Here is a 27,750-nt window from a genome sequence, read left to right as displayed (position 1 = left end):
TTAAAATGAATATCTTGCCAAAGTTTCTTTTTCTATTTCAAATGATACCTATTTTAAAGAAAGAAGCAAACCTAGATGAATGGCAGAAAGGTATCAATAAATTTGTTTGGGCAGGGAAAAAACCAAGAGTAAAACTTAAAATTATACAAGATATACGAGAGAGAGGTGGACTCAAGGTACCGAATTTGAAGTTGTATTATGATGCTGTGGTTTTAACATTAATTAGTGATTGGGTTAATTTAACAAATGTAGATATACTCCTTTTGGAGGGGTGGGATTTATTATATGGATGGCATGCCTATTTAATTTATAATAAAAAAGTTGGCAGGGTTTTCAAGTACCATATTTTAAGAACTTCTTCACTTCAGGTTTGGAAGAAATATTATAGAATTGATTCAAGAATTCCATTATGGACTATTCCATGGCATGCAATAGAAGTAATAAGGAAAGGAGTTAAGATGGATAATATTTCTTATATACAGTTACTTAAGTGGGATGGTAAAAATTGGCAATTAAAATCCATAGATGAATTAGCACAAGAAAATATTAATTATTCATGGTTTCAGTACAGACAATTATTGGAAAGGTGGAAGTTAGATTATAAAATGGGTTTGCTTAGAGAGGATGAGAACTTGCTAAAACAAATTAGAGATCAAAGCCGAACCCACATAAAAAGAATTTATGGTGTATTAGTGGAATTGGATTCAGAAGCAGAATTAGTTAAAGATTGTATGGTTAAATGGGCTCAAAATTTTGATGAACCGATTCTATTAGATACATGGGAGACTATTTGGGTGAGGAATGTTAAATTTACACAAGTGCAAAATTTATGGGAAAATTTCTATAAAATGTTTTATAGATGGCACCTTGATCCACAAAAAATGTCTCGTATGTATTCAAATTTGCAGCCTAAATGTTGGAGATGTGGCTGCTTGGATGCAACGTATTATCATATCTGGTGGTCATGTAAAAGCATAAAAGCCTTTTGGATCAAGATATGGTGGAATATTCAAAGAATTTTCAAAAGAAGGATAAAATTTACCCCACAACTGTTTTTGTTGGGTATTGTTTCTGATTGTGATGACAAAGAGATTATTTTAATGTTAAATTTAATTACAGCGGCAAGGTTGTTAATAGGGCAATATTGGAAGAAGGAATCTTTGCCTACTTTGCAAGAATGGTTTTTTAAAGTTTCTTACTTAGCTGAAATGGCAAAAATTTCGGCTTTTTTGAAAGATCAATCGCAAGAGAAGTACCTCTTGGTGTGGAAAAGATGGATAAATTTTATACAATATAAGTATGATATAAGAAAATACCATTTAGCTTTTGAATAATTTATATTTAAAGTTTAAGATATTATTTAGAAGTGTAGAATAGTTTTGGTTTTTTTGTTTTTATTATTATTATTTTATTTTTTTCTTTTCTTCTTTTTCTCTTTCTGTTTTTTATATATAATGGAGTTAAAGTATTTAATAATTTACTTACTGAATGTAATTATACTTGTTTAAGGTTTATTTGGGTTTAAAAGTTTTTTCCTTTAAGTTCTAGTTAACCCTGTATTCAGCTCTGGGAAGAATGGGGGAGGGTTTTGGGGTGGGTTGGGAGGGATTGGGGAAAGGGTTTTTATTGTAAAATTATAAAAATTTATAATAATAATTTAAAAAAAGCACTCAAGGTAATTCCTCCCCCTGTCTCTTCCCTCCCTGACGTTCGAATCTCAGAAGGGTATGTCTAGTTGATGAGAACTAAAAAGTTTGAAATAGCTATTCCATTCTCCCTTAATTCTTTGTTAGCAATCCAAATTTTATTATATATATATATATATATATATATATATATATATATATATATATATATGTTTTCTGAGGTTTTCGCGGGTATTTGTATGTAGGTCTTTGGTTGTTCGGGTTTTCTCCCACGTACAATTGGAAGTGTCTTGGTGACGTTTCGACGAAGTCCCATTCGTCATCTTCAGGCTGGTGCTTTCAGTTTCGTGCTTTGAGCAGCAACTCGTGCTTTGAGCAGCAACTCTGCAACTCACACTAACCTGAGCACAACCAAACAGAACACTCCCCCAGCCAATCAGAGCACAGCCAAGCCCCTAACCATTCAGAACACACCTCGACCCAATCAGAACACAGCCAAGCTCCCACCCAATCAGTTCATACCCCCACTGGCAGTTAAAAGGAATAAACAGCTAAGACCACACGTTGCTGCTCAAAGCACGAAGCTGAAAGCACCAGCCTGAAGATGACGAATGATAATTGCTGCTCAAAGCACGAAGCTGAAAGCACCAGCCTGAAGATGACGAATGGGACTTCGTCGAAACGTCGCCAAGACACTTCCAATTTTACGTGGGAGAAAACCTGAACAACCAAAGACCTACATATATATATATGTGTGTGTGTGTGTGTGTGTGTGTGTGTTTTCTGAGTTTTTTGCGGGTGTTTGTATGTAGATCTTTGGTTATTCGGGTTTTCTCCCATGTAAAATTGGAAATGTCTTGGCGACGTTTCTACGAAGTCCCATTCATCATCTTCAGGCTGGTGCTTTCAGCTTCTTGCTTCTAGGAGCAATGTGTGGCCATAGCTGTTTTTTCCTTTTAACTGCCAGTGGGGGTATGAACTGATTGGATGGGAGCTTGGCTGTGTTCTGATTGGGTGGAGGTGTGCTCTGATTGGCTAGGGGCTTGGCTGTGCTCTGAGTGGATGGGGGGTTGGCTGTGCTCTGATTGGATAGGGTAGTGTTTTGTATGGGTGGGGGCTTTGTTGTGCTCGGGTTAGTCTTAGTTGCAGGGGGATTAGAGATAGTGAACTGCATTGCTGTTGTTTGGCTTCGTGTTTGTGGTCATGCCTCATCTTCATGGTGGGTGTCAGTTTGTTTCATGTATGGATTGGAGGGGTTTAAAGTGGCTAATGATGCAGCTGTGGTCTGGCTTCTGGTTTGTGGTCGTGCCTCATCATTGTTGTGGGTTTGGGTTTGCTTTTTGCGTGGATGTGTGGTGGTGACATCCTGTGTGGTTTTTGTGAGTGTAGGTCTGGTGTCATTCTTTGTGTTAGGGACTCATTTGTCAATGAGAGCAGGTTTCCAAATGGCTGGTAGGCGGGAGGTATCATCTCATTTATTCATGCTGTGTGGGCATTTTTCTATCTCGATGGCTTCTCTGATTATTCTGTTATTAAAGTGTTCAGTTTTGGCGATAGTTCTGGTCTTTTTAAAGTCAATTTCATGTCCTGTGGCTTTAAGGTGTTAGACCAGGGAAGAAGTTGGTTACTCTTTTTTGACTGAGTTCTTATGTTCTTCAACGTGTGCACTTATTCTTCTGTTGGTTTGTCCAATGTATGTGGTGGGACAAGTGGTGCATGGGATTTCATATTAGTTAGAAAATCAAGGAGTATATGAAATCCCATGCCTTGCCCCAACCACCCTGCAGCTCCTGAGGACTCTCTCACGGCAAGTCCTGCACCGTGCCACTTTGGCTTGTTCCCTCCCCTGCTACACTTGGCTAATCTGGGCAGGGCCGTATACCACATGCCAGGTGCCAATATACCACCAGTGGTATGTGTACCACTGATTGAAAAGCCCTGCTCTAGGGTTTTGAGTCCTGTATGCAATCTAATTAAAAAAAAACCTTACTGAAATTGTAGATATTTCAAAGCAGATATGCTTTTCACTAAGAATAGTACTGTCAGCAGGGATAAGCAGAGAATGTTTTTGAACCAATTCAAGTTTTGAGGCTATTTTATAAGTCACACCCAGATAAAATACAGTGGTAATTGCTATAGTCACTTTTCCTCCACTAACAAGCACAGTTGGTGAGTCAACTAATGCTGATTAAAAAAAAATATTCAGAACCCTATCCATATTGAATCTATGGCTCTGCCACTGTAGCTAACTGGATTTTTAATGGGCACAATGATTCATAAAGACTAGAGCCAGCTGTCAGAGTGGGCAGCGGTGTGGATGGTTTCACCGGCATCGTCGAACGCTTGTCCTAGGTCCGTGGGGCTCATCTGAGCAGAAAGAAGCCTTGTGGGGGCGTCGGGAGGTGTGGGCAATCTGCTGCTCTGTCGTCAGTGGCAACTGGCGAGGGGTGGCGGACAAACCAAGTACCGAGCAGATCGGAAAGAAGACGGCCTTAATGGCCGCCAAAGTTGCCAGCTGGACAAAGTAAGTGAGGGACTAGCTGAACAACGGTAAATCAGACTTGATCAAATTGCTTTCCCCAGAACTTTGCGAATTGTTTATGGTAGACGCATTAAAGGAGAATTGTGGAGAGGGAAAGCCTAGAAAGAGAAAAGTTGAAGGAGTGGAAAAGATAGTGGCAAGTTAAAGTGGCAGGAAGAACACCCAGAAGGGCTTGACATGGAGGAGCCAGGCTGCTTTGAATTTAAAGACTTGACGCTTTAAACCACATAAAAGGATAGGAATTAACTTTTACTTATGTTAAAAACTTTGTCTTCGGGCTTCAATTTGTTTGCTGAGTGGATTGGTCGGTTTAAAGGGGACGATCTTCCTCTTTGGAGCTTTTGTTGTTGTTTTTTTCCTCTCCTTTCTCCGGAAAGAAATAGAAACTCCATGATAGAATGTAACTGGAATGTTATAGAGACTTTTAATTCTTGAAAACGTTGCTGATAAGATTGACGGTAAATATTTGGTTATATATCAACGGTATTGCTGATGGTTAAACATCTGGAAAGGGAATAACATAAAGGGGGTGAAAGTGGAAGAACAGAAAGATGGAAGTGGAAAGCGGACACTTTGGAAGAAGAATAAGTGGTGGGAGAGTCTATTTAAAATGGCAAGTAATCCAAACTCAGTCAAGATTGGTGGAGGGAAGAAAAACGTAGTTCAAGATTCCAGTCCAATGATTCAAAGACCATTAGATGTTATGCTTCAAAAAGAAAATCCCAACCCACTTAAAAAATTGCAAGCAATGATGCAGGCTATTCAGGAACTCATGATGAAGAATCATGAAGAAATCAAAACTGGATTTCTGGAAGCAGTCAGGAATGTCACAGGAGAAATGAGAGAGAAGAACCAGGCGATGGATGGCAGGCTTGAAGTTTTTCAACAGCAAATCGTTAAAAATGAATAGAAATTGGTGGCTGTGGAGCAAAGATTGGATGATGAAGAAAAGAAAGTGGAAGAGATGGGAAAAAACTTAATGGAGGCTGATAAATAGTTATGACAGCGGTGATACTATTGGAAGTGGAGAAGGCGTCTCAGTATCTTAGGTTTCAAAATGTTACTGAAGAAAGAGGAGAAGATCTCCCAGATAAGATGGCTGGGTTGCTAGCAGGAGCTTTAGAGAGAGAAAAAGAAATGATTGCTGAATTGGATGAAACTTATAGAGTGAAAACAAATTATGGAAGACATCATAATCTTTCTAGAGAGGTCCATGTTAAATTTATAAGAAAGAAGATTAGGGATGAATTATTATACAGAGCACGTGATGACCAGTTAGAATATGGAGGGAAACGAATTATTATTAAAACAGGTACCTAAGAGGATGAGAGATCTCCAAAAAAATTACCTCTTCTTGACATCTAGGCTACATCAAAGTAATATTAATTTTAGGTGGCTAACACCTGAAGGGATTATTGTGACTTGGCAGGAAAAGAGGTTTAGGTTAGATACAGTTGAGAAAGCGGAAGATTTTTATCAACAATATTGTACCTCAGAGGAAGATTTGAGGGATCCTGGAGAAGGAAGAGATATGGTAGTTAAAAGAAGGGACGTTGAACAATTGTCGGAGAAAAGAGGGATATAACAGAGTATGGAGGAAATAAGCATGGGAAACAGTCAAGACAGGCTGGAACAGGGGAGAAGTTTAGCTAAGGTGAAAGAATTAAGAATTACCAGAAGTACAAAGTTATGACAAAAGCTGAATAATGGGAGAGGAGTATAAGATTTGGTCAACAAATATTAGAGGGTTGAATGTACCAGCAAAACGTAGGAAGGTTTTTAATAAACTTCTTAAATTAAATGTGGATATTATAGCTTTACAGGAAGTTCATATAAAATCTGGCCAGGAATCTCTATCAGAACGACCAAAATTAGGTCGATTATATGTTTCACTTGATCAAAAAAAAAGGGGGTGTTGCTTTGTACATTAAACAGAATATAATCTTGAAACAAATATATAATGATAAAGAGGGCAGGGTTCTGATTGTTGAAGTTAAGCTTAATAAAAAGAATATAATTTTTGCTGTAATTTATGCTCCAAATGGTGCTCAGGTATCCTTTTTTAAAAATTTATACAATAGGCTGAGAGATATGGAGGGAGATGGTCTCTGTATAATCGGAGATTTCAATGTGATTATAGATAAAATTAAAGACCATAAATGCACAGAGGTAATGAAAGGACATAAAAAAATACTTCCAAAAATTTTCTTCGACATGTGTATGGATCTTAGTTTGCAGGATGTTTGGAGAGAGAGGTATGTTGATAAGAGGGAATATACGTATAATTTCAACAAGCACAGATCATGGACTAGAATAGATATGCTATGGTGTTCTAAAGAATTAGCCTCAGAAATACAGGAAATAGACATAGAACCCAGTCTCTGGGTTGATCATAACCTGATAAGTTTAAGCTTGAAAGGTCAAAGATGGACCTTTCAAAGAGGGATTCTTAAGGAAAAAGAATTTAGAGAAAGTTTGGAGAAAGAAATGCATCTTTTCTTTCAAGTGCATGATAATGAGGACACATCTTTGCAGAATCTTTGGGATACGGCTAAAGCATATTTGAGGGGGGTTATTATTTCGTATACGGCTAAGAGAAATAAAGAGAAACAGCAATATAAGATGAGCCTTGAAGCAAACTATAAACAGGCTGAAATATTACTCCAGAGAGATCCTGGAAATAAAGGATTGAAAATAAAAATGGATTTAATTAAACACAAACTTAATTTAGAGGAATTGGAAAAATATGCACAAAAATTACAGGCAGCTAACCCAAAAAATTTTGAGCATGCAAATAAATCGGGACGATGGCTAGCGTATAAATTAAGACAACAGAAAGCGAAATCATGGATTACTAATCTGGTAGATGAAAATGGAGAAATCCAGGGGGAGGAGACTGTAAAAAGGGACATTGCTCAAAGATTTTATGAAAATTTATATAAGAGTAATGAGGGAAGAAGTGTGGAACAGATAACAGAATATTTGGTAAAGGCAGAGCTGCCAAAAATACTGGAGGAAATAAAATCTATGTTAAATGAGGAAATAAGCATGTCTGAATTAATTAGGGCTATAAATAGACAAAAAATTAATAAGGCGACAAGTCGAGATGGAATACCTGTTGAATTATATAAAAACTTGCAGAGTATTTTTAATCAATATCTATTAGAGGTCTTTAATGCAGTACTTACCGAAGCCAAAATACCTCAGTCCTGGTTAGAGGCAAATATAACACTGATTCTAAAAGCAGATACGGAAAAAATATGGATACAAAATTATAGACCCATATCTTTATTGAATTCGGATTACAAAATTTTTGCTTCAATAATGGCGGAGAGATTTAAAAAATATTTAATAGATTTTATACACCTGGATCAAAATGGTTTCTTACCAAATAGACAGATTAAACAGAATATGAGAACAATCTTAGATATCCTAGAATTTTATGAATCACATAATGATTGGCGAGTGGCATTTCTGTTTTTGGATGCTAAAAAGGCTTTCAATAATGTGAATTGGCAATTTATTATACAACAATTAAAATTAATGGAAGCCGCAGGGAATTTCTTAAACGTTATAACTGCAATATATTCTAAACAATACGCGCAGATTATAATAAACAGGGTGGCAACAGATAGATTTAACATACAGAAAGGCAGTAGACAGGGATGCCCTCTCTCGCCATTGCTGTTTATTTATACTCTAGAAATTCTTGTTAGAGCGGTAAGGTAAGAAGAACAGATTAGAGGACTCAAGATTAAGAAAGAAGAGTATAAACTTCAGGCTTATGCAGATGATCTAGCATTTATTCTGGAAGACCCAGAACACTCTGGACAGAAATTATTTGAAATTTTAGAAGATTATGGAGATTATGCAGGTTTAAAAATAAACAAAAATAAAACAAAGATTATTACTAAAAATATGACTGATATTCAAAAAAGATTCCTTGAGGTTAAATTAGGTATACAAGTAGTTTCTAAATTTAAATACTTAGGGATAATCATTTCTGCACGTTGTTCATCACTTAAAGAATATAATTATGTTAAATTAATGCAAAAAATTAAACTTGATCTAGAACAGTAGTTTTCAACCTTTTTAATGCCGTGACCCCCAACCGGTCGTAAGTCGAGGACTACCCAACCGGTCGTAAGTCAAGGACTACCCAACCAGTCGTAAGTCGAGGACTTTCCCTGCCCAGGAGCGCTGCACATGTGTGGTGCTGCCCCCTGCGCCGGCTGAGGCATAGCTGGCAAGCAGCAGAGACGGAGCAGGCCGACCACCGGCTGGGCCACCAGCTGGTATAATGTATAATGTTTTTGTTTTATTTTTTCCCAAGTCTGTAGCAATGCATTCCTAACTATGTGTCTTTGAAAATATCTGTGTATTTTATGTTTTTCGTCCCATAGGAATGCATGCCACCCTGCTGCAAATCATGTCCTTCTATTGTTAAGACTCTAGTATTTTTCAAATCCATCCAATCTTTTAGCCAAGTTAAGCTTGATGCTTGGTAGTATATTTCCCACTCTGGTAACGCCAATCCCCCTTTATCTTTCGTGTCTTGCAAGAGTTTTAATTTAATCCTGGGTTTTTTCCTTTGCCATATAAATTTAGTGATCAATTTATTTAATTCTTGAAAGAATGTATTCCCTAATTTTATTGGAATAACCTGGAACAGAAATAATATTTTTGGCAATACATTCATTTTGACCGTAGCGGTCCTCCCTAAAAATGAAATTTGCAAATTTTCCCAATTTTCTAAATCTTTTTTTATCTGGTGTAGTATTTTATCATAATTATCCTCCTTAATCGAGGAGCATTTCTCTGTAAGCCAGATCCCTAAGTATTTTATTTTCTTGGTTATACTTATCTTTGTTTTATCTTCCAATTCCCTTTCTTGTACCATTGTAAGATTTTTTGTTATTAATTTGGATTTATTCCTATTAATCTTAAGTCTGGCTACCTCACCAAATTCTTCTATTTTTTGAATCAATTTGAAGCCGGTTTCTAATGGATCTTCCAAAATAAATACCAAGTCATCAGCAAAGGCCTGGACCTTATATTCTTCCTTTTTAATTTTTAAACCCTTTATTTCTTGGTCCTCTCTGATTTTTGTAAGAAGTATTTCTAATGATAAAATAAATAGAAGAGGAGAAAGTGGGCATCCTTGTCTTACTCCTTTGGTTATATCATTTTTTTCTGTCATTTCCTCATTTATAATTACCCTAGCTGTTTGTTTAGTATATATTTTCTCACCCATCTTTCCAAATTTTGTCCCAAAATCCATATAGTACAATTGTGTTATAATAAAATTCCAATTCAAATTATCAAATGCCTTCTGGGCATCAAGAAAAACCAACGTAGCTTGTCTTTCAGGATGAACTTCGTAAAATTCTAAAGTATTCAGTATTATCCTCATGTTATTTTTTATTTGTCGTCCTGGTAAAAATCCATTTTGATCTGGGTGAATATAATTATTCAAAATTTTCTTTATCCTTTCTGCTATTATTGTTGTAAATGTCTTATAATCTGTATTCAGTAAAGAAATCGGTCTATAATTTTGAATTTGTTGTAGGTCTGAGTCTTCCTTAGGAATGAGGGTGATAGTTGCTTCAGTCCAAGTTGTTGGTATCTTCGCCTCTTCCAACACCTCATTGTACATCTCCAACATTATCCATTGTAGTGACTCTTGTGTATTTTTATAAAACTCGATCGGAATTCCATCTGGGCCTGGTGATTTGTTGTTTTGTTTTGTTTTTTCAATGCTATTTCTAATTCTATTGCAGTTATTGGTCTATTCAACATTTCCTTTTGTTCCTCAGTAATTTTACCCATTTTTGCTGCCTCAATATATTGTTTGACTTTATCATCTGATATATCTTCCTGATGGTATAGCTTTGAAAAGAAATTTTGTATTATTTTCTTTTTTCTTCCCATCTATATTGTACTGTTCCACTTTCATCTTGTAGTTGGTATATTGTTCTTTTGCCTTTTTCTTTTTTTAATTTATAAGCCAACCATCGACCTCTTTTATTCGCATTTTCAAAGTAATTTTGTTTTGCCATCCTGATTTTCTGTGCCATTTCTTTTTGTGTTGTCAGGTTAATCTTGTGTTTTATAATATTCCATTTTTCTTTTATCTTTTTATTTTGTGGGTCCTTCTGTAGATCACCTTCTATTTTTTTTTAATTCTTCTTGTAATTTCCCTTGTTGAAGTCTCCTATCTTTATTTTTCTTTGAGTTGTATGCAATTGTCAATCCCCGTATGTAAGCTTTTGTAGTATCCCACAAATTTTGTGTTGATGTCTCTTCCTTTTTATTTACCTGAAAAAATAATGTCAACTCCTTTTCTAGCATCTGTATATATTGTTTATCTTTACATAGTCTTTGATTCATTGACCATCTTTTTCTCTGTTTCTGGCCTTTCCATTTTATTATTATTGGGTTATGATCCACCCAATCATTAAGCCCTATTTCAATTTCCTCTATCCCTTTCTGTACGTCTGTTGTTGCCCAGGACATATCGATCCTAGACCAAGACTGACCCATGCATCCTTTTGATTATTCTCCTACAATTGCTAAATCTATGTCTCTTAATTTAAAAGATTATTTGAAATTCTTATAGAATCTATCTTCTCCCCCTCTCCCCACATCTTTGGTTATCTTGATTTTTTTTTATTTAGGAAATTTATTTGCTGCCCATATCGTATCCAATGACTCGGGTGGCTTACAGCATAAAACATCGAATCAGAAAAGACATTAAAATCAACAATCATGGCAAACAGCAGATAAAGTCATTGACAATTACAAACCATCAAAATCAGATGGGAAAGGTGGGAGCTGGACACACAGGGTGTGGAGAGGTGGGATTAGGTTTTATTAGATTTTGGTTTAATTAACCACTCCAGAATGAAGCTTCCCCATTGCAGTGGTGGAATTAAGTCAGTTTGCACTACTTCAGCAGAACTGGTAGCTAATTTTTTGTTGCCCAGGCCCAGAATGGACTTCCAGAAGCAGCATCCACACAGACAACTGGTTGTTCACATATTTGAATCCCACCACTGCCCCATTGGATCCCCAAGCCATCTGGCAGAGCCAGGTCTTGAGGCTTTTTTCAAAACATCAGGAGGCTGAGAGCCAATCTCATCTCAGGAAGTAAGATGTTCCAAAGGGCGGGACCCAATATTTATTTTTATGAACCCAGAACTTGCATTTTACATGATGTATGGTACATCCCATCCAGACTGCTACAAAATTCATAGCCCTGAATTGATTGATCAATTGATCCATCAATCAGGCAGCTGGACACACAAACAGCATTACCCCTGGTGCATTTAATACAACGACAGTGGTTGTGTGGTGGTTACCATCATCAATTACATCACTGTCCTCCATGTTACTATTTTCTCTGTACCACCAGGTCACAGAGTAGACTTGGCAAGCTTTTTTATTTTTCTGCTGTATAGAGAAGTAAACTAATTCCACATATAATCCACTGAGAATGAATTTGAAAATTCTTAACAAAGTTAAGCAGGGCAGACTTGTTTAATGGTTATTTGGGAAATCTCAGGGCTGATGAACCAGTTCCCCATTGTTGCCAAGAAAATTATATCAAAATGTCTATGTTAACTTGAAGGACACTTGGTCCTCCATCCTATTTGATCTTGCCATCCAAGATATAAATGTAATCAGACAATGCTGAGGCTTATTGTTTACACTGCAGATGGTTGTGGAAATATTATTTATTTGCATTTAACTACATTTTCATTGAATTGTAAATAAAATAATGCAAACTGGACATCCAATGATATCAATTTTTTATTATTGCAGGTGATTATATAGTCATGACTATATACTTTGAGTTAAGTAGAAGAATGGGATACTTCACTATTCAAACATACATTCCCTGTATATTAACTGTTGTCCTATCCTGGGTATCATTTTGGATTAAAAAAGATGCCACACCAGCAAGAACAGCCCTAGGTAAGATAACAGGGGATAATATTTTTTATTCATTCCTCAGCCTGCTGAGGATTGTTTGTTATATATTTCCAATGAATAATTATTTTATTTCACTTGATAGGTAATGATACTAACAAATGTTTATATTCTGCAAGAAGTCTCCTATTCATGGTTCTCAGCCCCTTGTTGGAGAAGAATTTGAAATAATAATTTTCATTTTTCTGGTGTTCTATTATTAATAACGCAGTTTTTTATCTTCTTAGCTTCCCTTCCACTGTTGTTGATCATTTTACAATGTACAAAGTGATGTGTGCTAAACTCCTCCTTAGCTCTGTCTCCCCAAATATGGCATGAAATGTCTAAAGAGATTCTTAGTCATCCATGTCATGGTTGTCCTAAAGGTGCTTTTTCAAAAAGCAGCTGGATTTTCTTTGTTTTTGCTTGAAGACATGGCATTGGCATGAAATATTCATCAGAACATTACTTCAGATTAGATGCTGAACAGAAGATTATGGGGGGAAAAGAACAATGTTTTAAGTATAGATTATTTGTACAATCATAATATTAGGTTAAATATATAGGTTCTTACAAAGGGTGTGAACACCATTGTTCATCAATAATTTAGCTAGACAACCATTGAGCTTCTTCTGCTTCTTTCCTTGTTTTTAAGAATCCTAACCTAATCCTGATCTTAATCCTTTTCTCTAACAGTCAGTATTTCATGCTCATTAAATAGTGTTTTCCCCAACTCTTGCAGGACCTTAACCCTTTAAAAGTTTTGGTACTTCTAAAACAAATTTCGCTTCTCCAAGCTCATGGGAAACTTCCTACTATGATTCTAGTTCCTGGCATACCTCACTTATAATATGTTAAATTTAAAACAAAAGCTCCCTGTTCCTATTGATCATGATTTTGTGAACTAATAGAGAATAATTTGCAGTTTTCCATTTTCTTTCTGTTATGAGATTACAGTTCAATCAGAGATCAGCTTATCAAACACCGTCTTTTACACAAGGATCTGTTAATTCTCAATAATAACTTCTCTGGATATATCTAGACAGAAAGGGACTTTCAGCAATACTTATATATTGTCTTTTTCATCAAGTAGAGACTATTTTTCAATGTAGGAAAATGTGGTATACTGGGGCATGCAATGAGAATATCTGTGACCCTTCTTCCAAGCCCTAAATAATTTGATTCTTGTTGTGACTCTTCTGAGTAGCAATATTCTTAAGCAACTTGTTTCTTGACAGCTGTGGACAAATTCATCTTCATCTGCTTTGAGTTTCCATGTTTGCCATCAAATGGTTTGATCAACAGGGCATGGACTGTATAGGATACAGAAGTTTTGAAATTTATTAGGAGCTAAACAAATCTGCATCATTACTTTCCATGCACTGCATGACAGGATGGTGATAGCTGGTGTTCCAAATATTTACTTCCTGCTAGCTAATGCTCTTTTTCTGTAATTCTACTACTTATAGCTTTTTTCCACTGAAGCAAAGCTTCTTACCCACTAATATGTGGGTAAGACCCAATGTGTTATCAACATATACAGGGCTTTTTTTCTCATAGAACACCCAGAATAGAGTTCCGGCACCTTTTTTGGATGGAACCGTGTAGGATAGGCAAGGCGGGTTGTATGACGTGTGAGTTCCGGCATCTTTTTTTTTTTTTTTTTTTTTTAGAAAAAAAGCACTGATCATATGTAAACTTCCCTTCACAATCTCACAATCTTCTAAGAGAAGACAAAGCATTTTCTAAAAGAAAAGTGAAGAAAGGATATGTGTACTACAAATGTGCACATATTGTCTCACAGCAGAATAGTGACTTAAAACTATCTTTTTCCTGCATTTCCTATTCAGTAATACTCTTCAAAGCTCTCACCTACTGTTTCAAACCTTAAAGGCTGCAACTAAATTGGAGGTCATTGACTTATTTCAAAAAACAACAAACCTTTTTTGAGATTCAGAGTTCTCTGTATGAACTAAACATGGCCCTCCAGTGGTTGACTCAGTGAAGTGGAAAAGTCTTCACAATATGCCACTATGGAAAAGCAGTTTCCTCCTTATGATATATTTCATGTATAAGCCTACAAGCATAAGATATAAATTTCTGTGAAAGCAACATTCTGAAGAGGTGAGAAAAATCTTCTTATATGAAATTTCTTACAACCCTCTGCCCAGTTTCATGCAAACCTTTGTGTTATTTTCAAATTCTATCTATTTCCTACCTTGTTGGTTTTGGACCCACCAACCATTAACTGATACAGGGTTGCCAGTGGCACTTGGACTGCTAAAAGAAAATAGATCTCATAATGAAAATCTTTCACATCTGGGCTCTCAGAGATGTAACCTACAGGTGTGAATATATGAGAAACTGAAATTAGAACTTTCAAATATTGTACCCTACTACTAAATGCAATGATTTTAATCAACTATGAGTCACCAAATGATAAGAAATCACCATGAACCAGTTTTAAATGATCAGTAATCATGAGGGAAATCCAGAGGCTGGCTTGAGGGGTTCTCTGGAACTTGTCCAAGAAGCCAGTATTAATGACAAAGGGCTGAAATAAGTGGAATTCGGAGTCTGTATTCATAACTGGCCCTGGAATGGAGATACTGCTTTAGCTAAGTAAGAGCAACTAGAACCACAAGGTGATGGCACGGGAAACTTTGCATACATTTTGTTTTCCTCTGCCCTTTGAGATAACTAGGAATCCTAACTGTATACTTTGTCTCTGTACATTGTACAGCATTGTGATTACCAATATTTTGTGATCTGAGCAACTCAAAACTAATTCAAGAAGCATTCACATATTGGCCATTTTTTCAGTAGAAGTATTTTAATGTCACAGACTTGCCTACATGAATGCTCTGTTGGACGTCTAAAAAATAACTTGCATTCATTTTGGGGGATCAAATATTTAGGCCCAAGCCTTTATAAATTGTTCAAAAGGCTAGGGGAGGGAGTTGTCAATAATTAATAGGTTCAAACTTAACAATTAATATTTGATATCCTTTGAAGTTTCAGTGAGAGAGGTTTCACAAGTGTGAGCCAAAAAACAATTCCTCTCTGGAAATGATTTTATGCTTTAGTAGAATTTGCATAAAGCACAGAGTTAAAATTTGTTCATGTCTTTGACTATTATTCTGATATGCCTGAAACAAACATTTTAAACCATTTCTATTGGTGGCATATAAAAATCTGAGATATCTAAATCCCTTCCCTCTTTAAATTAGGCAAAATGCTACAGAGAAGGAAAAATTAGACACAGCTCTAAATAGCTTTCATTTATCAAAAGTGTGGTATGACAGCAAACTTCTGTTTTTATTACAAGCTATTTCAATCCAAAATTAAAAGAAATTTAAATATTGACGAAAAGTCCTGGTTCTAACTTTTCTAGTAGCAATCTATTATATCTCTCAATATATCCTATATTACCAGTTTGACTCTGAGGAGGCATAGGCTGAAGTTTAAACTGCCTGCCATCGTATTCTCATCTCAGTAATTGAATGCTTTCTGCCTTGTGGGAAACTTACAAGGTTCAAAGCATGCAGTAATGGAGGTATTGAATAAGAGAGCAAAATTTTACAAATTTTATGATGTTTTTTTATTGAATTAAAGATTAAGAAGTAAAGGGGAGAAATATAAAATTGGTTTATTTGATAAAGGTTAAATTAGGAGATTTTGTGCAATGTTCTAAAAACTCATTATGGACTATTTACAGACAACAGGACTGAGAAATTGATGTTTTATGGATTTGTTATAGATAAGGGGTGAGGTATGAGACAAATAGATATCTGTTTGTTACCTTACAGGAGGTAAAATTTGCTGAATTCATTTATACTTGTGGCAAAAGTTGGAAGTCACTTCTTTATATATTTCTTTTCTTTTTCTCTGTTATAGTCTTTTTCTTTTTTCTTCTACTTGTTCTTTTGGCTGTTCTCTTCTCTTAGTTTAGATGTATTAGTTTTTACTAGGAGGAGGAGTGAACGTCTCGGCGGCATGACGTATTCCTTGGGGGCTCCCTAAGAATCGTCACTTTCCAGCTGTTTGGGGAGGTCTGCCTAGTCCTAGACAGATCAGAGCTGTCCTGTAGGGACAGTGAAGAAGGGAAGGATAGTTTGGCAGCACAGGAGGGATCGCAATCTCCTGGAGAGCCGAACAGAAGCTTCCCAGACCAGCAGCTGTCAGACAGCTATTGCGAGCTGTCACAAGCCAGGCGTTTGCTTCCAAGAATCAGAAAGAAAATTGGAGAATCTCCTGGGTGAGCTGATCAAGAGATTGTTAAAAGGAGGAAATTTTTCTCTCTTAAATGCTGGAAATGCTGAGGGGTGGAATAAGAAGAATTTGAAGCCATGGAGAAAAGGGGGGGGGAGCGGACCCTTAAGATGCTCCTGTTCCTCCTCTGGAATTTCAGCGGTGAAAAAAGCGGAAGGCAATAAATCAATGTAAAGACTGTGAAATTTAAAAAGCCTACTGAAAATAATTGGACTAATAGAACTTATTTGAGAGTAAATAATTGTAAAAGTAAATTGTTTGCTTTTTCCTTTAAGTGGGTTGCTTCTTTTTCTTCAGCTTCCTTCTTTTAAAGCAGAAGACTAAGTGACCTTGAACAACATCTGCTGGGCTCACTGATAAGAAGTGAGACATTAATTGAATTTAACCCAGAAACTGTTGCTTCTTTTGGAGAATGGTGGATTGCCTTATGGAGGTTTTATTTTCGATCTCCTTCTTTTTTTCGGATTAAGGCACGAAGAGCCTGAAATAAAGAATTGTAAATTGTACTTTTTCCTGCCCTTAGACTTTTGAGGTGGGATTTTTCTCCTATTTTTGTTTCTTTCCTCCTCTTCTTGGAGGATATTGGGATTATAATAGCACACTGACATTTGGATTATAAATCATTGGATAAGATGAAGAAGATCACAACACACCTAACAATAGCCCCCTCAACACTACAGAGTCCGGTGGTGCAGAAAACACTGGACTCTACAATACAACAAGATAAATTTAATATGGAACTGAAAAATATGATACAGGCATTACATACAGACTTCAAGGAAGGGTTAGGTAAATTAGAAGAGGAATTAAAAGAGGTCAAAGAATTGATGGGGAAAAGTGAACAAAGACTGCAACAAGTGGAAGGGAAAATTGAATTAATGGATAAGAGAGTAGAGGAGATGGACAATCGACTGACATTAACAGATAGGAACCAGGAAAAAATGATTATCTCTCTAGAGATGGATAGAGCTGATTATTACTTAAGATTCCAAAATGTTGAAGAAGAAAAGGGAGAGAATTTAGCAGATGTGATGGCCGAAATATTAGCAGAAGCACTGGAGGAAAGCAAGGAAAAGATAATTAATGATATAGATGAGATATTTAGAATACATACTAGATATGCAACGAAAAATAAGCTTCCTAGAGAGGTCCATATAAGGTTTACTAAAAAAGCATTAAGGGCAGATATATTACAGAAACTGAGAAATGTCACAATAAAATATAAAGGAAGAGAGAGAGTGATATTAAAGCAGATTCCAAGAAGAGTGAGAGACTTGAGAAAGGAGTATCAATTTTTGACAAAAGTCTTAATTGAAAAAAGGATAAATTTTAGATTGTTAATACCAGAAGGAGTAATGGTAAACTGGCAAGAACAGAGACACAGACTAGACACATTAGAGAAAGCAGAGCTTTTTTATGATCACTACTTTGGACAGCAAGAAGAAGAAAGGCTGAGAAGGGAAAGAGGAATTAGACATCAAGGAGATCAGATAGAGAAACAACGGGGTGAGTATAGCAAAGAACAGGAGGAAAGGGTGTTGGTAGAAGGAGTAAGGGCAAAAGAGGCAAAAGAGCAAAGAGAGATGAGAATGATGAGATCAGCTAAAACCTTAAATAAATAATCATGGAAGAAGAGATAAAAATAATCTTGATAAATATAAATGGATTAAACTCGACCATAAAAAGGAAAAGAACACTAAATAAACTGGGGAAACTAAAAATGGACATAATTTGTTTACGAGAAGTTCATATTAGGAAACAACATAAAAATTTATTAGAATATCCAAAATTGGGAGAATTATATACCTCACTTGCGGACCAGAGTAAAAGAGGTGTGGCATTATATATTCAGAAAGCAATACAAACTAAATTGATATATTCAGATGAAGGAGGACGAATATTAATTATTCTGACCCAAATCTAAAGTGTTCTCTTTTAAATCCAGTCAGATAGTTAACTCAAAAGAAACGATCTTATAATAAACGAAATATATTTTAATGAGAAAGATTACTTGTGTTCACGTTGTGATTGGTGCTGCTGGAAATACGTCTTTGTTCATCTTTTAGATCATCCCTTTAGGTAAGAAAGTATTGCTCTTTATACCATCTTTATAATGACTCAGGCTTACTGTGTGACCTTCTATGGCCCATGCTTCTTACAGACAAAGAGATTCCCAAGTGGCTTGTGTCCCAAGTCTCCCAATGACCTTTGGAACTCCTCCCACTGACTCATCCACATACCTAGCATTTAACCCAATAACTGCCAGACACTCCAATATAGAGCTATGGTCCATAGAGCTATATGGGCCAGAATATTAATAGTGGAAGTAATTATGAACTGTAAAAAATCATTATTGGCAGCAATTTATGCTCCAAATGAAAATCAAGAGAATTTTTATCTAAAATTACATAAGAAAATAATAGAACTGGAATATGAAAGCATATATATGATTGGAGATTTTAATGCTATTGTAAAGCCTGAGCTGGATTATAATACAACAAAAAAAATAAGACTCTAAGAAGAACACTTCCTAAATCCTTCTATAATATGGTGGATGAATTAAATATACTTGATGCTTGGAGAGAGAAATATCCGGAAAAGAAGCAATATACGTTCTATTCTAACAGACACCTGTCCTGGTTGAGAATTGATATGACATGGATGTCAACAGATTTATTTACAAATATACAAAATATAGCCATAGAAACAAGCACATGGGCGGATCACAACCCAGTTACAATCATATGGAAAGGACAAAAAAAGAGAACAAGATGGACATTAAACCAAACTATATTGAATGAAAAGGATTTTCAGCAATATATGAAAAAAGAAGTACTTTTCTTTTTTAAGGAAAACAAAAAAGAAGATATTTCACTTCAAAATGTTTGGGGTACGGCAAAAGCATACATGAGAGGAGTTGCTATGACTTATTTGGGGGAAAAGAACAAACAGAAAAGACAAAATAAGGGAAAACTGGAGGAAGAATATAAGACACTTGAGAAAGAATTACAGAAAGATACACAAAACAAAAAGATTAAAAATTTAATGGAACTGAACAAACATAAAATGAACTTATTAGAAAATGAAGAAGTGGCAATGAAAATAAAGGCAGCTAAGCAAACCTTTTTTGAGCATGCAAACAAACCAGGGAGATGGTTGACATATAAAATTAAAAAGGAGAAAGAGAAGAGATGGATTAAACAATTGGAAGATGCTGAGGGGATTTTACAACATCAATATGAAGAAAAGAAAAAAATTCTTAATAAAAAATTATATTCAGAATTTTAGTAAGTTTTGAAGAGATAGGGTGGGGCATAGTAGCCACTTTTCACTGCAGTGAGGTAAAATATATTTTGATGCATGATACAAAAACAGTGCCTTATATATTTGCATCAGACATCAGGATGCCAGTAGCTATGGGCAGGATCTCCATTAGAATGTTAGCATGTGCATCATTTTGACATAAGCTTGGTTTGCTGTAGATGCCTAGTCACTGTTACTGAAAACCAAGTTTCAGTTAAAAAAAAAATAGTTAAGCCAAATGACTTATTTTCTTAGTGACTCTGGTACATGGACTTTCTCTTGCATTATTGGGAAGCTCAGAGATGAGTTATTATGTATGGATGCTGCAAAAACAAAAGTCTTAAATATTTGGAAAGCAAATAGCAATTCTTATAAGCTATCATTGTATGGCTTCATCTGTTCTCATTCAGTAGAAACAGTGGTTACTATACTAGGATTAGTCATGACATCTATATCAGATGAACCAGCATTGGTTGATGTTTGGTAGAATTTGGAGGGAAGCACCTCTCATTGTCCTTCCAGCTTTTGCAGTTGACCACAATATCTTCTGGACCACTTCCAAAAATTGGATTTGTGGCATAGTGTTATGGTAGTTCCATGAGTGAATGGATCCACATAATGGTTGCATGGGAAAGAAGTCAAAAAAGCAGACTCGCAATTTGGGAGTCCTGTATTCATGGCTCCTGCTCAAAGTATAGTTAACTATCATGGCTAGGAAAGCTTTTACATAGCTGCACCTTCTGTGTCTGTTGCAGTCTTACCTGGAACACAATGCACTGGAGGCAGCCATTCATACCCGTAGCATCTTTTGATTAGGCTACTGTAACTTACTATACATGGGCTATCATTGAAGACCATGTGAAAATTTTAACTGGTCCAGAATGCAATGATACATGTGCTTAGTCGCTTTGTCTTGATGCTGCCCTATTTTATCATGTACTTTTGCTGCATGAGCTGCATTAGATTATTAAAGTCTCTGAGTGCAATTCAAGTTACTGGTTGCTATCTATGACATCTTATGTGGCTCAGAGCCTGGATATTTTAGAGACTGCCTTTCCCCATTAGTTTCTGTCAATCCTATTGGATAATAAGGGAGTGCCCGCCAAGGATTTTCATCTCTGGCAAATATTCTTTGCAGCCTCCCTTCTTTGGAAAGACTTAACCACTTAAAGCACACATAGACCCCACCCACATGGCATTCCAGAACCAACATAATATGTAGCTCTTCCAGAAAGGCTTTTGGGGATTAATTACAACCAAGAGGACTATACTGAACTACTGTATTTCAATTTATAATTTTACTATTCAATTGAAAAATTAGGTTATGGTTATGAATTTTATAATTTTAAGAAATCACAATATGATTATGATTGTAAGTTTTGTCCAGGTTTCAAGCAATAAACAAATTGCATTAATCAATGTAGAAATATAGCAATGAAACATAGATTTAAGAGTTTTGTAGTAAAATGCCATCCTTTATTCTCCTGTGTAGTCATTGATTCATCTTGTTTGTTCAACATAGCTGTGGGTTGTGTGTGATATTTAAGCAGAAATAGTAAAATAATGCCTGAATCCAAATATATTTCAATGGACATTTGTCTGCAATTTAGCTTACTGCTGAAAGTATCCTTATTGTCACTTAGTGAATTACTTGTTAAAGTTAATTAATGTTATTTAACTAGAATGAATAGGGAAATTTACTGGGTCAAAAAAGTTCTGGTGTTATTCTTAACTCAATTATGATCCATCACTGGAAAATTTAATGCATCTGAAGATATTAATTTTTAAAATGCTGGGACTTTGGGGAAGTGCTCCAACTTTATGAATTAAAGATTTCATCTACTTTAGCAAACTCTTCACTTGCAGTATAGAGTTTGGTGTAATAATGAATGCACAGGAAAAAATAATGAGTAGAGAACAGAGATGTCAAATAATTTACTCAAATATATACTGCAGTTCCTGAAGCTTTCAATATTTTATTGGCATTTGCTTTCTTGATATGTTTTTCAGATGTTAGAGTTCTGCAACAGAAAAGTCAGGTAGTCCTCGACTTACAACCATTTATTTAGTGATCATTCAAAGTTACAACAGCACTGGAAAAAGTGATTTATGACCATTTTTCACATGACCATTGCAGCATCTCCATAGTCACATGATCAAAATTTGGGCACTTGGTAACTAACATGTATTCATGACAGTGGCAGTGTCCTGGAGTCATAATTTGCAACTCTTCCAGCTAGCTTCTGACAAACAAAATCAATGGGGGAAGCCAAATTCATTTAACAACCACATAATTCAACTAACCCTTAACAAATGTGCCAAAAAAAAGTCATAAAAAGAGGCACAATTCACTTAACAATTGTCTAGCTTAGCAAAGGAAATTTTGGGCTCAATTGTGGTCATAAGTCAAGGACTACCTGTACACTATATTCTACATGTCTATTTTTTCTTTCCAGATTTTTCCCCCTCATTCATTTCAGTTTTTTTTTTATTGCAATAATCAGTTAAATGGTTGAATCCATCCATTTGGATTAAGTTGCACGGATATAACTAACACTTTTGGCTTGGATGGGATTCCATATAGGTGGGTGATTTCTGTTCATATTATTGAAGCATGTCACTTTTTGTGAGTTTACTAATAATGTTGTTCCCTTTCTAAGTTTAGCTATACTGCAATTTTAAACTCAAATGATGTCCTTCAAATCAAAATGAATTTGGATGGTCATTTATGAATATTTTTCTATAACAAGTATGATCCTATGAATATCCTGTAATAGGATTTGATACATTTAAAGATCTTCTTCACATTAGTTGAAGAATATAAAATATGAAAGACAATATAATGCTAAAACACTCATTATTCCAGATGATATAATCAGGAACAGAAATTCCCCCCAAAAATATAATTTTTTAAGGAATCCAGATTACAGTCTAACAAAACTCATGCTCTAATAAGTAAGGTTTTGTTCTAAAAATTGAAGACAGCTACACTTCTGGAAATACTTCAAGAAAATTATGTTCTGTTGTCCAGGTATCACCACAGTATTAACCATGACAACTCTGAGCACCATTGCAAGAAATTCCTTGCCACGTGTTTCCTATGTCACTGCAATGGATCTTTTTGTGACCGTATGCTTCTTATTTGTCTTTGCTGCTTTGATGGAGTATGCAACCCTGAACTACTACTCAAGTTGCAGGAAGCCACACTGTACAAAAAAGAAAAAGTCGGTAAGATAAAGTCCTATTGAAAATGGAGCACAATTCTTCTGCATTATCACAGAAATTAGTAATCAAGTGGATTTAGACCTTAAATAAACATTTTGGTTAATGCTGTCTAATAAGAGGAGTTTGCTGTAAGAGTCCTCTGTACTAGAAATGCACAGAATTAGTGCATTGAAATGATTTCACACATTTATTTTATTCTTTTTCATTTTATCCCAACTGAAAATAACAGTCATGAGATGTGCAGCTGTATAAATATGATTGATTGATACTAATTTTAGTGTACTATATAGGAATTCTGGGATCTGTATATCTAATGTAAAATGGTTGTGCCTAATAAATTATTGCATTAATTTTAACAAATTCAACAATTAGAATAATGACAGTGGATTATCAGTGACAAGGACCTGGTCTTAGTAACTGTTCAGTGCAGTCATGCCTCTACTGACAACCATGCATTCAAATTCTACTATGATTTTACTCAACCTAAAGCCCAGCTGCTAGAAACAATTGCATTATTTTGAAGTTGGTTTCTTGCAAAACTTTAATCTGTAAATAATACTAATATCGACCATGAGAATCAACAATGACTTGATGCCACTTAATCAATTAGTGTTAATATAGTTTTAAAACAAAGAAATATTTTAAAAGTAGAAAAACAACAAATTTCTGGCTTTGCTCATATATGTAAAGCCCAGTACATTTCCATTATTTTCCTTCTCGCTGCAACCTTTCCACCTCTATAAAGCATCTGTGAGATTGCTCACATCTGACACCAAATAAAATTTAGCAGACCCTTAATTGGTATTGATGTTCATACAAATAGGAATGATTAGGGCACTAGGCTATCAAAGCCCCATAATACAACACTGCAAATGTGATGATTTTTCAGTTAACTAGAACCTATAATACAAACCTCTTTTTTGTTTCTTTGTTTGAACAAGTAGAATTTGCTCCCATAGATCACTTCCCTGTTATCTCAATTTTTTAGAAAAAAAAATAGTTACTTTGTTTTAAATTCCAGAGAATATATGCGTTCTGTAGGCAAGAAATTAGTATTTGAAAATTCACTTCTACTTGAAATCAGCACAAGGGTTAGGATTAGGACTGGGATTTGGGGTTAGGTTTACAGAAAGATTGGTGGGTAATTGTAGCTACAGATGAATCATATGGCTTGCTCTGCTGAGTTGAAGATCTCAATTTAAATTAAGCATTTCCCAATGATATCCATGAAAAGGTAAAAGAATATATGTTATCTTAGAATTCAGGGGAGTCAAACTGCCGTCCTTTAGGCCGGATGCATAACACTAAAACCATGCCCACCCCATTGCCAGCAATGGGGAAAAAGTCATAATACATCGCGACATGTCACCTGACATCACGAGTTTGACACCCCTGTCTTAGATCTTGTTGTATAAGGTGGACACTTATCAGAAATAAAAGGGATAAGACAACTCTAATCATATTTACTCAGCATGTTTATTCAAAGTAAACACAAAATTGTGCTGTTAAGTACTTATGGAACCTTTTATGATTTCATTAATAATTAAAATATCAAAAAAATTATAATGTTTTATAACTTGTGTTCTTATACTTTATTTTTTTATTTATTTGAGCTGCCTGATGTCAGCTTTGGTCACATGATGGTGAGTATGAATATTTTAAAACTTAGTTTTTTATTTATAACATCATATATTATAAAATTCATTATAATTTTAATTAAACAACTATTATTATTACTCAGTCTTAAAGAACCATGCCATCATACTACATCTTAAATCTGTTATATTCCCACTAACCATTTCACATGGGGAGATCAACAAAATTGTCTTTGGGTTGTTGCCCACTATCAGTTCAAGTGCTGAGTTCACCTATAAATCCCTGATTCATCAAAAACATTATTCCAATACAACATTTGCTTCAGACTTTGCCCATCCCTGTTCTGTATCTGTTTCCAATCATTGCTTGATATCAATGCAAGGGATTATATGGCAATGCCTAATTCTCTTTATAGACTTTGAGGTTCCCCTTGCATATATCTTGGCAAATAAAGTGTCAAAGGAAAACTGGACAACATGGTTTCTTTGGATTGCCTGTATTAGACCCAGGAAACTTCAAACTTCTGCTGCCATGGTACAGCCTATTTGTCTCTTTTTTTCTGCAGAATTACTCTGTGTTAGAGATGAGACCTCCCTCTACAGTCATTGCACTGAACAATGCCATGTACTGGCAAGAATTTGAAGACAATTGTATCTATGAGTGTCTGGATGGGAAAGACTGTCAGAGTTTTTTCTGCTGTTATGAAGAATGCAAATCGGGCTCCTGGAGGAAAGGGCGGATACACATAGACATCTTAGAACTAGACTCTTATTCCAGAGTCTTTTTCCCCACATCGTTCCTGCTTTTTAACCTGGTCTACTGGGTTGGATACCTCTATCTCTAGAAACAATGATAAAACTGTGTTTTTCCTACTTCTTAGGGATGGGGACTGTGTGGAAAGACAGATCCTGAATGGTTTTATTGGAAAGCTTGAAAGGTCACCTCACTTTTTCTCATCCAAGAAAACGTTTTTATTCATTGTTTTGTCGAAAAGGGAAAAATGTACTTCACATCTGAGTTTTTTGCTAACTACCCCTGACACAATCATGTAACAATGTTTATATTAATTGTTATCATACAATGGAGAAGTTGCTGTTTTCTTTGGGTTACAGTTAACTATGTAGCATACAGATAAGCAAGATAGGAATGTTTTGATTGGTCATTCTTATGTTACTTCTGTCTTTTAAACTTGTTTTGGAAACAAGTTTTTATTGGTACAGGTTATCCACAACTTTGTTTTGAGGAGAATCTGAGTTCCATGAAAAGTCACTTCAGTTCACTTCATGGGTTTCAGGTGGTCTTCATTTGAGATGAAAAGGCATAAGTTCAAAAAACAAAAACAAAAAACCCTTTACATTTGTTTTTCACAAAATTGTTGAATTAAGCTTTCTTTTAATACAGAGTTTAACATTCCAGATATTGGGCAAATACTTCAGGAAACTAACTGATTTCTGGAATAACGCTCTTGCAATATGATAATGCTTAGTTTGCTTTTGGTACTGTGTAAGATGACTTTCTATGTAATAGTAGTGGAAAAGTATGATTCATTCCAAGCTACAGGTTAATTTCTTTCATACTTTACTATTTGTTTTCACTGATATTTTCAGGGTGAAAATATCAGTGAAAATATCTAGTTCCAGCTTGAATAAGATCTACTGTATCTGTGCTAATTAAAATCCATGTGCCTCGATGACTGTTCTGTGTAGGTTAAATTGCACATCCTATTGTTGCACCATTTGACTTGTGAAGTGGATTTTTCCATTTAAATGACTGCAGAACTACTTGCTATTAGCATCCTCACCTGGTAAGTGATCTTTGGATTGGCATAACAGTGGCTTTTTTTCTTAGCAGATCAGTAGAATCCTTAAGAATGCAGACAGGATTTTCTTGGCAAGAAAATGAGATGTTGGGAGTTCAGTTAAAAGTTAAAAAATTTAGTGATGCAGAATCACTAGGACTTTTTTTAAACTAGATTTTAAACTGGAAATGTATTTTGTACTTTTGGAACATATTTCAGATATTAAATTCCTGAAAATAATACAGTCTTCTGTTGTAAAATATTCATAGTCAAGTCCAATTCTAAAAGGCTAATTAAATGTCTCAATAGTTATTTATTTATTTGATTATTTACTTATTTGTATTTCTATTGAAAACATATATTTACTGTTAAAAAAAGTTTGCTCTCCCTGTCCCCTCTCAAACTCTAAGCATAACAGTATTTTTAAAAGTGTAACTCTGATACTATCAAATGCCTTTTTTTCCACTGTGAACCTAAGGACTCATTTTACTTGCTCCAAATATTTAAATAATGTTCACACTTCATATTGTTCTATATTATCTCCTTTTCTCTTGGAACTTAGTATTAAGGACTTATTCAAATGTTCAAGAAATGAATATTTAATACCAAAATTATTAGTAGGAAACGGAAAGTATATTTGTTTGATAGTAAAATGTACTTTATAAGAAGAGGGCATAAATTTCAATTTCAGGCATTTTCAGATAGAGCTGAGAAGAACTATCTGAACTACACAGAGATCTGTTGTTATTAAAACATGGCAGTTAGCTAGACCAATGATTTGATCTAAAATAAAGTTTTACTGTCTATTACATATTCTAAATTCATGTTCACTAGGTAATGCTTCAGAACTGTAAATGCTAATTCAGTAAGATTGCTGGATTAAAAAATGTACTAAATTTTACCAAATGTTTTCCAAAAATATACGTGTTTATTTTAGATGAAAAAAAAACAGACAATTTATTAGCAGACGTTGAAGTCTTTCAACTTAAATATTGATATTGGATTTTTTTTCAATTCATTTCTTCTCAATTTTTACAAAACTTCAAGAACCAAAGTGCATTTTTTTCAGAAAGATGTATTTAATTTAAATAATATATAATAAAACTCACACAAGACACTGTTACAAAAACAAAGAACTACAGTGTTAAACTGATGGGCTATGTAAATATGAGAATAATTTTCTGGCAAAGGATCCTGTAAACCCTCAGCTAGTGAAGTTAAATTGAGCTTACTGCTTGTTGCTATCATGAATGAACTTTCTTTTTAGGATACTGCAATCCTAATTTGTTTAAATTAACTGGAAACATGACACAGAGTAGAATAATTGCTGAGAATTGTCACACTGTAGACAAAATGGCATATTTTATGTGCAATTTCATAACATATATAATCAGAAC

At 35.1% G+C, this 27,750-nt stretch overlaps 1 protein-coding gene across 1 annotated transcript in view; it reads left to right on the top strand.

Moving 5' to 3' along the window:
* LOC120317500 (gamma-aminobutyric acid receptor subunit gamma-3-like) overlaps positions 1 to 26,462 on the top strand; it is a 72,267-nt gene extending 45,805 nt beyond the window's left edge. The window contains exons 2-5 of the mRNA XM_039364150.1: positions 12,013 to 12,165; positions 22,766 to 22,962; positions 24,573 to 24,602; positions 25,121 to 26,462. Coding sequence (XP_039220084.1) covers positions 12,013 to 12,165; positions 22,766 to 22,962; positions 24,573 to 24,602; positions 25,121 to 25,399 — 659 coding nt within the window. The 3' untranslated portion in view covers positions 25,400 to 26,462. The remainder of the gene's footprint in view (positions 1 to 12,012; positions 12,166 to 22,765; positions 22,963 to 24,572; positions 24,603 to 25,120) is intronic.
* The last annotated feature ends 1,288 nt before the right edge of the window (positions 26,463 to 27,750 follow it).

Source organism: Crotalus tigris, unplaced genomic scaffold, assembly GCF_016545835.1.
Source record: "Crotalus tigris isolate CLP2741 ecotype Arizona unplaced genomic scaffold, ASM1654583v1 scf7180000019677.366735, whole genome shotgun sequence".
Classification (NCBI taxonomy): Eukaryota; Metazoa; Chordata; class Lepidosauria; order Squamata; family Viperidae; genus Crotalus; species Crotalus tigris.
The sequence above is the reverse complement of the archived record's forward strand: the minus strand, read 5'-3'. Positions and strand labels throughout refer to the sequence as shown.